The sequence below is a fragment of the Cygnus olor genome, chromosome 2 (genome assembly GCF_009769625.2).
Source record: "Cygnus olor isolate bCygOlo1 chromosome 2, bCygOlo1.pri.v2, whole genome shotgun sequence".
NCBI lineage: Eukaryota > Metazoa > Chordata > Aves > Anseriformes > Anatidae > Cygnus > Cygnus olor.
Genome location: NC_049170.1, coordinates 91,723,178 through 91,738,070, shown reverse-complemented (window position 1 = coordinate 91,738,070; position 14,893 = coordinate 91,723,178). Strand labels below are relative to the sequence as shown.

The window sequence follows — 14,893 nt, the reverse complement described above, 5'->3', positions numbered from 1 at the left end:
AAATGAAGCATTCATACATCAGCCTCTTGTATCCGTAGTTATTTGGAGTGCCCATATGCATAAACAGGTTTTGGTGCTATTACTTTGTCCACAAATGTTTTTGTTATTGTTAATAAGGAAACTTTCTAGAATCAGAGACCGACTTGTCTTTTGCACCTGTAAGGATATCAGATAAATGGGGACCATTTTCTATTCCTTATATAAGTTATACAAAGCTAACAGCTTTTATTTTCTACTACTGTGCTTTGTGGGGCTGCCTGACATCTTTGTGTAAATAAAGAACAGGGCCAAACTGAATTCACTGTTTTGGTGCTGGTAGCGTTCAACAACAAATTAACTTCTAAAACCAGAAACAAGCAAATAGTTATCTTGGTCATAGAGCAGAAGGCTTGCATGTCAAAAATAACTTCATAAAAGTAGAACCACAGAAAGATTCAGCTTGGAAGAGGATTCTTCAAAATCAGACGAGGTTGCTCAGGTTGCCTTTCCAGTTCAGTTTTGAGTCTCCAGTGCTCACACTTCTCTCGCCTGTCATCATTTCTGTATCTGAGTCTCACCAAAATGTGTACAGCCCCCATCACCTCCCACCCAGCCACGCTTGAAGTAGCCCTTTTCTTTGATGTTTTCCTGCACAAAAAAAGTCTTTTTGCTGTCAAGAGGCAAAAATATATACCCTCACACATTGTTCTGAGAAAATTCTTTGTAAAAAGTCTGAAGAAAACATGACTTCTTTAGGCTGCATTAGGATACCTGATTCATATCCAGTGTCAACATGTTTGAGCTCAAGACTTATTTATCAAGCATTCATAAATTGATATTGTATCGAGAGCTTACACAACTGCTGCTTCACCAGATCAATGTGGGACTTCACCCAAGGAAAATTATTGCATGGTACTTCACTGTCCGTTTACTGAGAGCTATAGAAGAAATGACTCTTAATTGAATATCAACTTCTAAATGAATGGTTCCATCATGTTACCTTCTTTAAAACTTTTTATATTAAATTATACAACTCTAAAATACAAGAAACTGATATTAAAGTAACTGATTTTTTTAATTCCTCCTTGGTTCAATTTTCTTTAATTTTACCTAGTTATGATGAATTAAAGAGCAATGGATGATTAGAATGGGGAAATGTTTGGAGGAAAAAAAGAAGTTACTTTTATCCTCACTGAATCAGTTTTATCTGCTGCTGCTGGCCTGTGTGATCAGAGCAGAAGCTATATGTCAGGAGAAACTGATCGGAAAGGTCTTCACTAACAACCTCCCACCCCCTATCTTCTGGAGAAATCCATTAAAGAGCTAGAAACCTTACGGATTTTTCTTCCTACTGAGGTCTTGATATGCCCTAACGTTTTTTTTCCTATTTGGATAACTAAAATCCTGTACAAGAACATTACTGTTCCAAGATGTCTACTAATCAGCATTTATAGTTTCTCTTCAACTGTGACAGTTGGCTGGGGAGCTGGAGAAGCAAGTAGTACTCTGACCTGCTCCCCTTGTTGCCATGACCTCAGATAGCTAGGAGGAAGAGGAAAAAAGACCAGAGCCACATCCATATTGGGAAGATGAGCAAGAAGACCCTACATCATAACCAATGAAGGAACAACAGTTGCCCTCTTTAGAGAAGGTAAAATTACAGTAAAAATATTCTTACCTAATACAAATAAATGAAGTGGACATTTGCGTAGTCTAATTCCTGGCAATCTGGTCTCTTCCCATTGACAAGGACGTAATTCAAACCAACTGCAACAAAGCTCTGTCACCAGAACAACATTAAAAAGTATGTTATGTTTCACAGAAAAGATGAGTTATGTTAATGGCTAATAAAGGTAAAAAGTCTTCAGTCGACTACTGTCATCCAGAATTGTGTTTCATTTTTCCCCTGTTACTAACGTGCCTACTTTGTATGAAGCTTTCTGTTGTTTCATAGTCATAGCCTTGTTCTTGGTAGAAACATGGATTTCTGTTGATATGTAGGTATTCCTAAAATTATTTCAGCTTCTTGTTATACTTCTGGCTCTTCTGGCTTGTATTCTTGTTTCACTTTGTTTTCTTCTTCTGAGGTGCATTATTTGACAGCACTATTCAAATATGTGTTTTAGTTCTAATAGTAAATATTTACTCTTTTGCCAGCCATTCTGATAATTTAAAATTCAGGCTACTTTTTAAAAAAAGTCAAAGCACTGCAGGAACATCTGTATTCAAAATATACTACTTAATGTATATCATTCCAATTTTTATTTAAGTACTCCATGCTGACAACTAGGTGTGCAGCTGTATTAGTTTCCGACTGTATTTGCTTAGAAACTGTTTTTTATCATGGTGGTTCACTTTCCTAAGCTCTACAATTCATGCTTTTTGGATAAGCAAGTGACAAATACTTGTTATACCCTGCATTGCAGGTACTCCATAGTTATTCTACCTGTAAGTTATTTCTAAAGTGCACAACTTTTTTTTATTTTCTCACTAGCCTGAATCATTTAAATCAGTCTTCTATACTTTGTCTTTTCTGGGAAAATAGTGGTGATAGCATTGTTCCAAAATGTTTGTTCTTTGATTTAGTTGCAACCTTACATGCTGAAGTATTTGCAGTCCACACAAGTACTTTCTCTTGTGCTACTTTATACATCATACAAATAACTTCTGTGAAGCTTATTGCTTTGTAATAAAAACTTTATGCTCCTAAGCAAAAAAAAAAAAAGCTTTTTAAGTGACAGATCTTGTTGAAGACTTCTAATCTGTTATAGTCAAATAAAGATATTTCTGTGTAATTTCATTTGTCTCACTGAAGCAATTTGCTTCCCTCTAATGTTATAGTATTGGTTGTCTGTGCCAACATGGCATGTGTTTCCTGTGTAGTGTTTTTACAGGTTGTGATGCAAAACTGTGGTTATATGAGTAAGTACTGAGTTTTTCAGTGCCTGAGATTGTAGTTAGAGTAAGCATATTTTGGGAAAAAACAAACAAAACATTTCCATTGATGTCATAAAATTTGCTGTGTTCAATACTGCTTGTCCTTTGGGAAATAATTTGTAATTCTTGCTTTTCCCCATATGCATGCATATTTTGTCATATTTTAACAAGGAGGAGGGATTTCTTCTAAATGGTAATTAACCATGGAAACTTCGTATGTGTGTTTCTTGTTTTCTAACAGCACAACTTGGAGACTATAATGCTTCAGTACATCATTCAGGATATCTGTCCAATTACAACTTTATACCAGAGCAGAACAAAGATTTTCTTACCAAAGTAGAATCTCTACATGAGCAACACAGGTAACATTAACTTGCAATTCTCTCGTGCCCCATGAGTTCTTAAAGAAAAAAAAAAAAAAAAGGTGGGGGGGGAGTGCAAAAAGGAAGATTCAAGTTTTTAGTGGTTTTATTTCTTATAACTTCTGTTAAATAAAATACATAAAATACTTATTTTGCACCTACGTGCTAAAAAACACATATTTTTCAGAGTGTGATGCCAATGTGTTAAAACTTTTAAATGAATTTCTAGTTATAACAAGTAGATCAGTTAGCATTACACATTGCTAATGGTAACTATCTAGAACACTGTACTAGATGTTTGAGGTTTTTTGGTGACCATTTCTGAAATGGTACGGTTTTTTTTTATGCACATATGGAGGGGATATGGCGGCAGGGGAAAGACCAATACTCAAAAACTTAGTGCTTTTACTCTACTCTCCTGAGTGTAATATAAAGGCTGCAATTGATTGTTCCAGTTGAAGTCTACTGCTAATTACTCTTGCTAACCCTGCTGATTTGTTCCTTGTAAGACTGCAGATTTAGAATTAGTGGTGTCGATCAGATACTTGCATGCTGCATGCAAATACGTTAACCTAGGAAATTGCCGCTTACATTTGAACAAATGAAATCTGAATCTCTTAAGACTCATACTCTGTCCTTATCTTTATTGCAGCAGAGCTAGTTTCCCATCCTCCCAATTTCTCTGATTTCTTGTTTTCTACCCTGAAATGTCTCCATTTTCCTCAACCCCTAATACTCCTTTTTTTTTTTTTTGCCTTCTTTCAGTACTCTCACCTCTTCCTTGTTTCTTTACCACTGGTGGAGTTAGTGAGGTATAGTGAGTAGTTCTGAACTTCATGAGAGCTGCCTAGCCCAGTCCAGAGCCTGCATGCTGTTGTCAGTTATGGAGGTAAAATGGCAATAACCGTTGAACTCATGCAGCAGCTGTTCCTGTAGCATAGGTACTAATCGGGACTGCTTTCTGAGCCGTTCATCTGCAGGAACACAATACCTGAGGCTTCTATTTCTTCCCAATTAATTCAGTTTCCAAAAGGCTCAGAAGTCTTTAGTGAGGAACTTGTAGACAGGAATGAATAAATCCGGTTGTCTTTAGGAAGAAGTTGACTTGGAGACCACCGAGGAAAGATTCTGAGGAGTCTTTGAGTGGGTAGGTTGAAGTCATGGCCTTAGTGCTGTCGTAGCCAAATATATGACCAATTATGTCCTGCGGAGAACAGACTAGAGATTACTATTGGTCTGCATGAAGGTGTGTGTGGTTGAGTCTGTTGGAAAGTGTTTTCTTTTCTGGGACCTTTCAGTGAAGCTGATGCTTTCATTGAATGTTTTTTGGTAGATGGAAGCTATCATGATCATGAAGTCTAAGTGCTGTGTTTTAAGAACTCTATTCACGTAGGTTATGGAATTAAAGTTACAAATAACAATACTTGAATAGGCTGCATTAGCAAAAATGCTTCTTTATTCACTTACAGCCTTTCTAAAAACTTTGGTTTTCAGGACTATTTATTTCTGAGTGCAGGGAGAGGCAGACAAGTTTTGTGTATTCTAGCAGTATTTGTTACATCTTCCTTTGGCGTGTATCGTGAATACTGATATTTGAGACATATTTTTTTTTGATGAAGCCAGTGCTGGTAACATATTTGACAAGAATGATTATGGTGTTCACTGGGCCTTCTAAGAAGGAAATATGAAAGGGAAAATTTCTCATCTTATGATTTGAATCATCTTATGGCTTCTCCTCATCTCACTGAGGAGAACAGTGTTTTGAAATAAAATTCCTACTGATCTGAAGTGAGTTGGTAGTATTTGCAATAGGCCACGTGTAATATCTGAAAATTATTATCCCTTATAAATTATCGTCCTTAGATTGCAGGGTTGCAAAGCCAGCCCTATGAGCATCTGTTCTTTTTCATTCTTTCATGTCCATCCTTTGGGAAACTTTTGTGGAGAAAAATTAAAAGGTCATAATTGCTGAAATGCAGTATAGATTTGAGAAGCCATATTGCTTCATAGTTATTCTAGCTTTGCCGTATTTTCAAACCGAATTTCATATTTTGCCAGATTTGAGAAGGTAGTTAGTTCTATGATCAAGTTTATATGAGGCACTTCAGCGTGCAGTAACTGTTGAGAAAGCAACTGTTTTCATATCAAACTGGTAAAGCTTCAGAAATATTCCTTCTGTGTTCATTCCTAACTCTGTAGAGTGATTTTTTTATCCTGTGTTTTTTTCATTATTATTATTTTTTTAATTTTATTCTTAACCGTAAGCACCCAGAGTTCATAAGATGTGGCTATTATCGAAATTGGTACTGCTATCCTAGTGCTTGCTAGATTTAGCCATCAGTTTGAAGAAATGGATGCATTTGAAACTTCACACTATGCTTACATTCTACGTGATGTTTGTTAGCCTTTCGGTATCAACAGCTATAAAAACTGGTAGGAGGTACCAAAATCAGTTTCCTCTTACCTGTTTATTTCACTGAGTAACTACTACCTGCTTAAGGACCTGTGGGTTTAGCTTTCTCTTTATTAGAGTAGGAGGAGAAACAGAAAAAAAAATCGTAGTCTGTGCTGAGGCATTTCTTACTGGCCTTTCAAGACACAAGACTTGGTTGATCTGATGTAAATGATGCATGCAAACTGAGAATTAAAACTTGCAAGCATGTCTTGTTGGTATGCATCACTTTTCCCACCTTTCTGAGAAGTTCTTGATCAAAATTTAAAAGATGAAAATGATATACTAATGCAGACAGCAGGTGTTCTGTATTCAGCATACTGTTGTTGAATACAACAGTAGCTATTGTGTTGGTTTTTCCCCCCCCAGCCTTTTTGATGTAAGTTGACCTTGTGTCTTTTGCTTTTTTTTTTGAAATCAAGGTGCAGTAGTCAGCGTAGGTGTGGGTCTGAGTAAGTAGTTTGTCTGCAAGCAGCTTATTTTACTTGTAGTTTTTATTATGATGTTGTGACATTTTCAAGCCACACTTCTGGCAATGGCTTTCTGGCTCAAGATCACTTCCAGTCTTTCTAATTGGTTTTATGGAGCATAATGTAATATTTCTTAGAGTGGCAGTTTCAGGGAAGATTAGTATGATGGTCTGGGATTTACGAAGATGGATAAGTAATTTGAAGTAATAGATGTCCATCTTTTGAGGTAAAGCTTCCTTTAAAAAAAAAAAAAAAAGGGAATTACTGCTTTATATGGAATGCCTTTCTATCTCGAGTTATTGTTACATGTGTTTCTTACAGGTTGTTGGTTTAAGTCACGTGTGATTAACATAATTTTATGTCCTTAGTTTCAGAAGAATTCTTTTATCTGCAGTTAGTTGTAGCTATGATAAAAAAGACATCAGATACCATCCTGCTTAGATGTGTGTAGGTAATAATGAGTTGGTCTCTTCTGACAATTCCCTAATATTCTTTAGTGCCTGAATCATTGGTCTGCACTTCAAGGCCAGGATCATTGCTGGCACAGCACGATGGCAGTAGGCTACAGCAGGTTGCAGACTAGTGGGCTGTTGTCAGATCAGTTCTCAACAGAGAAAGACTCTCGGCCCTACCGTTCGTTAGAAGCAACTACCTTTTTATCATACGTAGGGGGATCTTGTGTAGCTTCACTTCAGTCCTCTCAGGTGAATAATTAGTAGGCTGCATGGGATAACTATCTAGGTAAGGATTACTTTTGGATTCTTTGTTTTTTAAAGCTCCTAGTGGATTCCATATAGCCCTTCCATGAAGTTATAAAATCAGTTTATTAGACATGGGGATGTTTGAGTTCTTCTCTTTGAAACCAAGCACCTCACAGAATCTTAGAAATTTCCTAGAAAACCAGGAGATAGAATCATTTTAAGTCTTCTACACATTTCACATCTAGTGGCAGGGGAAAATGTATGATAGGACTTTCTGCTTATTAATTATGGATAAACTCAAATGGTTCTTCCTTGGTGAGTTTTATAACTTCAACTTCTTTAATATTCTCCCTCCCTCTTCCACCTTTTGAGTAGATTCCTGCTTCTAATCTTTCTTCTAAACAGCTTTCTTCTGAGAGACTATGCAGTATAGAATGTATAGGGATAGAGCTTCTCATTGTAGAAGAAGCTTTTGCAGGGGAATTGTTTCTTCACCCCTTTAAACAAAACAGGTAAAAATGATTTTTCTAAAAATATTGGTGCAGAATGTCTGATGTGATGACACTGTTTATGGTTTGCTCAATTTTGAGAGGCGTTTAGGAGGCCCTTCACAAGTTAAGTACTTTGTGGCACCATTTAATAAGGTTTATTTGTCAGACACTGGGCTGTAGGATTCTTTTTTTTTTTTTTTCTACATTTGGAATAAAAGTAATTTCACATCTTTTATTTTTAACTATGGTCTGCGTCTTTTTTTTTTTCCTCTTTCAGTGGCCTCAAGCAATCTGAAGCAGAGTCCTGCTACATAAATATAGCACGAACACTTGATTTCTATGGAGTGGAATTGCACAGTGGTAGAGTATGTTTACATTGCAATATTTCACTTGGAATTTTTTTTATACACCTTTTTGTAGATATCTTCATAGCAGTAGAAACAGTAGCATTTTATTCTTTACTGTGTGTTATTTTTAACTTCAGTTTCATAATTTTCCCCAAATTTCTGTGAAATGTAGGTCCTAGAATTTCAACTAAATATGCTAGCTAACCTCAAAAGAGTTGCAACATGTTTTTAAAATATGTTGTTTCAACGCTGCAATACATTTTACTTAAGAATTTTACTAAAGTTCTTGAAGGTCTCAGGATGAAAGAAAATGCGTGTTCTGCTTAGTGCTGACACAGCAATAAAAACATGGAGGTTTCTTTCATTCCTGTATCCCCTGACTCTAGGCTAAATCGCAGCAGTATTTAACAGCATGGAGGATGGCCACTAAAAACGTGTTTGAAATCTTTCAGACACAGGGTGTTCACTGATGAGAAACACATCCAAGTATTTCTTTGGTTGTTGTCATTTAATTGTTTGATTACACTGTTTGGGAGAGGAATCTCCAATATGCTTTTTTCATACATACAGGTGTTCAAATTACCATTTTTGCCTTTATGGAATAGCAAACTATTTTGGCATAATGTTTGTAGCACAAAAACCTAATGAAGTGTAGTGCAGATAATTGATTTTCTAAATGAAGATGACTACTGTTTTTACTAACATTTATCTGAGATTTGTTAATAATCCTGTCATTGCGAATTTTAATGAAAACATCATTTTTTGGTAATGATGCAATGGATGGAAAAGGTCATCTTCTTTCCTCAGCATGATGCTTTCTTGTTTTTTTATTCTATATACGACCGGAAAGAAGTGAATGTTGCATTAAATTTTTAAGGATTCCTAAAGTACTCCTGTATAAAATTACAGTAACTGCATTCATATTTCTGAAATTTGGTATTCAAAAACAGTAGTGCCTTTTTTTTGCGGTGAGTACAAAGGAAAGGGTCAAAGTGATCAAAATATGAACAGTCTATGCTCATAACAGCTGATACGAATATCAGGAGAGGCTACTTATGGGACAATTGTTAACATATTTTGATTCAAATGCAATGGTTGTGGTAAGTAATCTAGCATACATAAACAAATTTCTTATATTCTTGTCTTCTGACAATGTAAAAAGTTTCCCTTAAATGTTACGTATTTTCTTAAACCTGACTTCGTCTAGATTCACTGTGCATTGCCATCTCTGTCACATTTTGCTGTAGTGAAGAACCATTTACTTGTCACACTTAAGATTTCTGTGTGTGCCCTTAACTTGACCAGTCTATGCCTTTTAATTTCTATTGTAGCCTAGCATTTTGAAGCAACCTTAAATTCCAAACTTTCACCATGAGACAAGCATTCCATTCTCTTAGTATTCATGGGATGTTGTTTCTGAAAGTACTTCTGTTTCTATAATCCTTCCCAAATTGTAGGCCACTGAAATGCACCCAGGTTGTCAGTAGCGGTCATACAGTGTCAAGTAGAAAGGATAGTGGGCCGAGACATTTTTAACCAAAACAAATTTCATTGCAGTGTGCTGGACTGTTCTCTGTGAGTAGCAGTGCTGTCTGGAGATACCTGCTTAAACAGTGTATTTCTGTTTTCCAGTGCATTGTTTCATATTTAATGACTGGGGCTCAGGATGTCAGGCTGCTTGCTGGTCATAAGCCTCTACTGTGCATGACACCAGTATTTTTTGTATGATCTGAATCAAACGGACTAGAGATTTGAGTGAAAGCCTTCTCTATTACAGGCTGCTAAGATGCAGACAGTCTTGCTACTATTTCAATCCAAATTAGTATTTTTGTTACAATTCAGTTTCTTTCCTTTTTTTTTTTTTCTTTATAAAGCCTATGAGAAAAAGTGATAGCACTGTGCGTTTTATCAGAGTGGACATTCCTGGTATTCTGTTCTGGTAGATACTCTTTCATTTGCTAAATGCTTTGCCTGTGCTGCAGCAGTCCTACAGATGAATGTTCATCCTTTGGTCTCATTTGGTAGCTCATGTTGGCTGTAAACAGTTTTCCGTAGTTCAAATCAGTTTGCTGGAATGGTCTCTGTTTCTGAAGTTTGCGGTGAAAGTTAGATGTCCACGTCTCCCCATGCTTTGACTGATCTATTACGTTATACCCCAGCTTTAGCAGAGATTTTTGGCATTCCTCTTCATAGCCTCCCCTGCTTAGTACTGCTCTTAAATCACTCTTCCCATTTTGCCGAATCCTAGTGCTTTGAACAATTGCTAGCAGAAGCTAGTTATAAAACTGTCTTTTTGAAAGGTTTTTGTCTCTGTGAATCCTTATGATTCAGCTCTTCCCTTGCTGCTAAAATAAAGTCTTCGTCCTCTTAGATATTCTATATGGCAAAGAAGCCAGGTAACAACTGGGTTTTATACTAATGGCCAAAAGAAGCTGGTGCAAGTCAAGCACTTTGCAAAAGTTGTGTGAGCTTTTTTCTAGCGACCAAACATGAAACTTGCAGTATTGAATTAATCTGAGTTCAATTTTCATCTGCAATCACTTTTACTTTACTCTGAAGATTAGTCTGAGCTTTTAAAAGTGTTGTATTCTAAAATGAAATACTATTAAGAAACTCAAGAGAGTGAATTTAATACCTCAAAACTAAGAATTCAGGAAGCCTCAATAAAATCTCCTTTTTGCACTGTCATCTGATGAATAATTAGTCTGATATTAACCCATCTTTCATTTTTATGCAGAGGAAGGGTGCTTATAGAAAACAATGGGAAACTTGTAGAACCGTGCTATTTCCACATCTATGAAAGTCCAGATGGCAAATGTAATTAAAAAATGACTCAGTATTTAACGAAGATCATCCCTGGCATGAGCATTTTTTAGCATTATAAGTGTTTTTTATGACTATATGAAGAAATAGGCAAAAAGAAAAGGGTATGTGTGATAGACAATTCTTATTTGTGCAGTTTAATGGCACAAATGTTTTGAAATGGAAATGATTGCACATCTACATCTTCTTTCTATTGTAAGACCCTGTTTCTTTGCTAGTTCAAGGTCTTGTTTTTCTTTGTTTCACAAGCCTTACTTGTTTAACACAAGACAATTCGTTATAATTAATTATAATAAATAGCGTGGAAGATTGGGGTTTTGGACAGAGGTGGGGGGGCAGTTTATTCTGGCACAGCTTCTGAAAAAAAAGAATAGTTTTGGCCTAAATAATGCCCATTAAGTGTTTAGCTAATCCTGTTTCTGCTGAATCACATAGGTTTTCTAGATTTTCTCCTAAAGCTGTTTTCCTTCAGACTATTGATTTTTGAAAGCTGGAACTTGGAGTAAGCTTCAAGTGCCAGTAATACAGATTTCTGCCCTGCATTAGAATTAGCATGGCAGCTAAATTACATCCGATTCATCTGCTAAAGCGCCTCAGTTTTCTCTCCATTGTATTAAAATACATAGATGCCAGTTCAGGATTACTGTAATATGCTGACACAACTCTGGCAATCCAGGAGCCTCTTCAGATGGACATTCAACCACTTCCTGTAACAGCACTCTTTGGAAAAGTGGGGCAGTGGGTACCTAGGGATTGGTAATCATTTCATTTGATTCTGCACTACCCTGAGATTAAGCTTATTTGGACAGCAACCTACATAATAGTTTTCCTATATTAAACTCTCAGAAATAGAATCAGTGTCTCTCTCATCTTCTCAGTATTTAGTGCCAATACACTATTTATTAAATAGGTTATGCTCTTTCTCTCTGAACTGCTGTGGTATTTCACTGGAGGTTTTCAAACTGTGTTGCAAATTGAGTTCAGCTTCATTCGGTCATATAGCTGTATCATACTTTTATTCAACTATTTTTTAAAGGATTTACTATAGACTTTCCACTATTTTTAGATTGTATGGTGCATGGTCTATTCTTCTGTACCTTACAGAAGAAAAGTCTTATTCTTCTGTACCTTAGGAAGAAATAAGGATTGGATGTACAAGACGACTGTGTATTAAATGAGCACAGAGTACCATCTAGAGGAGCAGCTAAGCTACAGAAGGCTTTAAGAGAATCTGTTACCTTTGGCCATCTCTTATAAAATATTCTGAAGCTACTTTTGAGTCAAACCTGGTATTTTAACCAATGGGTTCCATGTTTACATGTAGATTTATGCTTATATTCAGCTCTGTTTAGAAACTTGTGTATAATGTACTAGAACATGTCAATCATAATGAAATGTAGCTTCTGTAACATCAATATAGATTTAACTTCAAATTCACCTTTCAGCTCCTGCTCCCTGCTTTTTTGTATACTCAAATGTTCACCTTATATATAACTACGTATTTTCTCATGTCTATCTCACTAGACATAATGCTGTTGTAAACTTATGGATGAGTTTTTCCAGTTAAGCATGTTAAGCTAATACACAGTTTTTTGTTTTAATTGACAATGGATTCAGTTTTGTTTATGAAATTTTCATATACACGTGCATGTTCCTCTAGCATACTCCCATATGCAGAATTGTAGTCACCTCCTGCCCGGTCTGGTTAAGACCTCTTTGAAAATGATGAGGAATTATTTCCTTTGTCTTTTTAAGCATCTTAGAATAAGATAATTTGTGTCTGGTTTCCAAAATTGTGACACTTAACCTGGTTGATCTTGGAAAGTACTTCAACTTATTTCCCATCACTGAATTAATGTAAGGGCTTGAAACTTTAGTCTGATGCTGACCTAAAGAATGTCTAATGTAGTAAAATGAACATTAAAGCTTGTTTTAATGATTGAAATACCTAGCAGGTAGGATCAAAGGAAAGACATGCATAAGAATAAAAATCCAAATAAGTTGATTGAATTATTGCCTCAGGAGTTATACTTTAAGTATAGAAAAATTGAAAATGAATTTATAAGTAGATGACTGGGAATAACACAAACTACATCTCTGTTCTTACATTACTTTTCTCTTGCAGGATCTGCATAATCTAGATCTCATGATTGGGATTGCATCCAGTGGAATTGCTGTATACAGAAAACTCATCTGCACAAGCTTCTATCCCTGGTAAATTCCTTTATTAACAAAAAATTACATCTAATCTTTTAAATAGAATTTCCATTTGCTTTAACACTTATACCCAGGAAGCCTGCAATACACAGATTTGTTCTTTATAGGGTATCATGGTATTTCCTTTTGCTGAGAGAAAAATTAACCTGTTGCCTAGACTTTTAATTCCCAAAGGCTTTTAAATTACTTGCTTTATGTGAAGTCTCGATCAAGTCCATTCACTTACAGGTGTGACTATATCATTAGAAGGACCTTGTGGTTTTAAAGATTTCTGCTGTTGTACCCAAAGACACATTTCCTCACATAACTTGCAACAGTTTTTCTGGAGAATGTATTCAGTAAGATGATATAATATTCTTAATCGTGACAGGAAAGTGCATTGCAGTAGGTTGTACTGGCTTTTTGCTCAATTGTGCAAAAAGGTGCCTGTTAGCAATATTCCTTAAATGCACGAGTCATTCCATCCATCCATTATGGATCATTATGGATTAACAGCTATTCCTAGGAAAAAGTAATAAGATAGGTTTCAATGTGCATTTCAGTGGAAAAATGTACTGCATAGTCTCTGGATTTTTTTTTCTTTGCCGTGAGTTGTCTTTCAACTCACTTGAGTATACTGTAGCCATCCTCAATACATGTCAATAATGTTTTCATACAGCACAGTAGCATCTTGCATTTATCCATCTCTAATGCACACTAAAGCATAGAAGACTTCCATCTCTCATCTTTATGCCCTAAGCTTTGCCCTTTCATATGTCAATCTCTCAACTTCTTTAAACAGCTGCAGGTTTTTAAAATGCTCAGCTGGAGGCACATTTTCTGCCTTCTGCAGGTCTTGTTTGTAGTGTAAGCTTTCAATTTCTTTTTAGACATCAAAGCAGGATGCATCTTGGTAGTACCTGGAGTTTTAATGCATGTTGGTTGTGTTGAAGGTGTGCAGCTAAGAAGACTCCTTACAGAACATTGTATGCCTTAGAACACAAAAAAATATTCAGATAATTGAAACTGTATTTAGTCATCTTATGTAACACCATTTGTAATAAGTAGCTCTTCCTGTGAACTGGGAGAGCTTCAGCATAAATGTGGTGGAACTCAAGGTGGCAGCAGACACCATCAGAGCACTCTTTCCAGTACAGTAAGTAAAATACTCTGCAGCATTAATGGCTGACAACAATACGACTGTGCCATATGGTGGTAGTCAAAGGGGACCAAAAGTTTTCAGGAATGGAGGCAGTGAGACTGTACTGCCTTGGCAAAAGGAGGATTTTCAATCAAAGCGACTTACGTAAGAAGCTCACTGATCAGTCAGAGCAATGCAAGTCGCGATGGGTTTATAAAATAAATTTGGATTTAACACAGTGAGCTCTGGGAAATTATTCGTGGGGTGCTTGACTGTTACATGATAATTTCCAGGTCTTTTTGTAAGTAAAATATCTTAAAATATACAAGCTCTCTGTGTTATGTTAGCAGCAATTAAGGTTGTACGTTAAATGCTATTCAGTGTATGCAGTTTCTTTGCTTTGAAAACTTCAGAGAAACTGCTACAGGAATATATGCTACATTACTAGTTAAAATCAAAACCCCACTCAACTGAGTGTTACATAGAATTTGACAAAAATTTTCCTGCTGAACCTTCCTTGAGCAAAGTATGAAACATACAATTAAATATTTTTGCTTCAGGTCAAAAACTACCAGCTGTTAACAGCGAGTGCCAGGACAGAACTGCCAAGATGATCAGAAATGAATAACTCTGCCCACTAAGTGACAAATCTGCTTTGACCCTTGTGAATGATGGAAGAAGACAGGAGCCAAAAGATTTATCATTATCCCTAAGCTTCAGCTATTGTATACTTTAAAACTTAATGGTGAAATTTAGTTAGCTGCATAGTCACTTGGACAGACTATTGGTGAGTGATAGGGGCAGCTGAGCCACTAGTTGGAATAGGAATAACTGCATTCCATTCAGCTTATGTTCTGGATGTGGCACCTTCAGGCACTCATTAAATCTAAATCCTTCAATACCTTAATCTCTTCCTTTTTTTTTTTTTGTGGCTTGTGCTATATGCGAACATTCCCCTGGCTAATAGGCATGGTGCTTCAAACGATTTTGAGTT

The 14,893-nt window shown here is 36.2% G+C and overlaps 1 protein-coding gene across 6 annotated transcripts in view; it reads left to right on the top strand.

The window, feature by feature from the left end:
• The window catches only part of PTPN3 (protein tyrosine phosphatase non-receptor type 3), a 175,865-nt gene that overhangs the window by 96,367 nt on the left and 64,605 nt on the right, over positions 1-14,893 (top strand). For 5 of the 6 annotated variants that reach the window (XM_040549004.1, XM_040549003.1, XM_040549007.1 and 2 more), the window contains exons 8-10: positions 3,158-3,278; positions 7,670-7,757; positions 12,688-12,776. In XM_040549004.1, the coding sequence (XP_040404938.1) occupies positions 3,158-3,278; positions 7,670-7,757; positions 12,688-12,776 (298 nt within the window). Of the gene's footprint in view, positions 1-1,517; positions 1,631-3,157; positions 3,279-7,669; positions 7,758-12,687; positions 12,777-14,893 lie in introns of those variants that run through there. The other variant, XM_040549008.1, reaches the window with a different exon arrangement.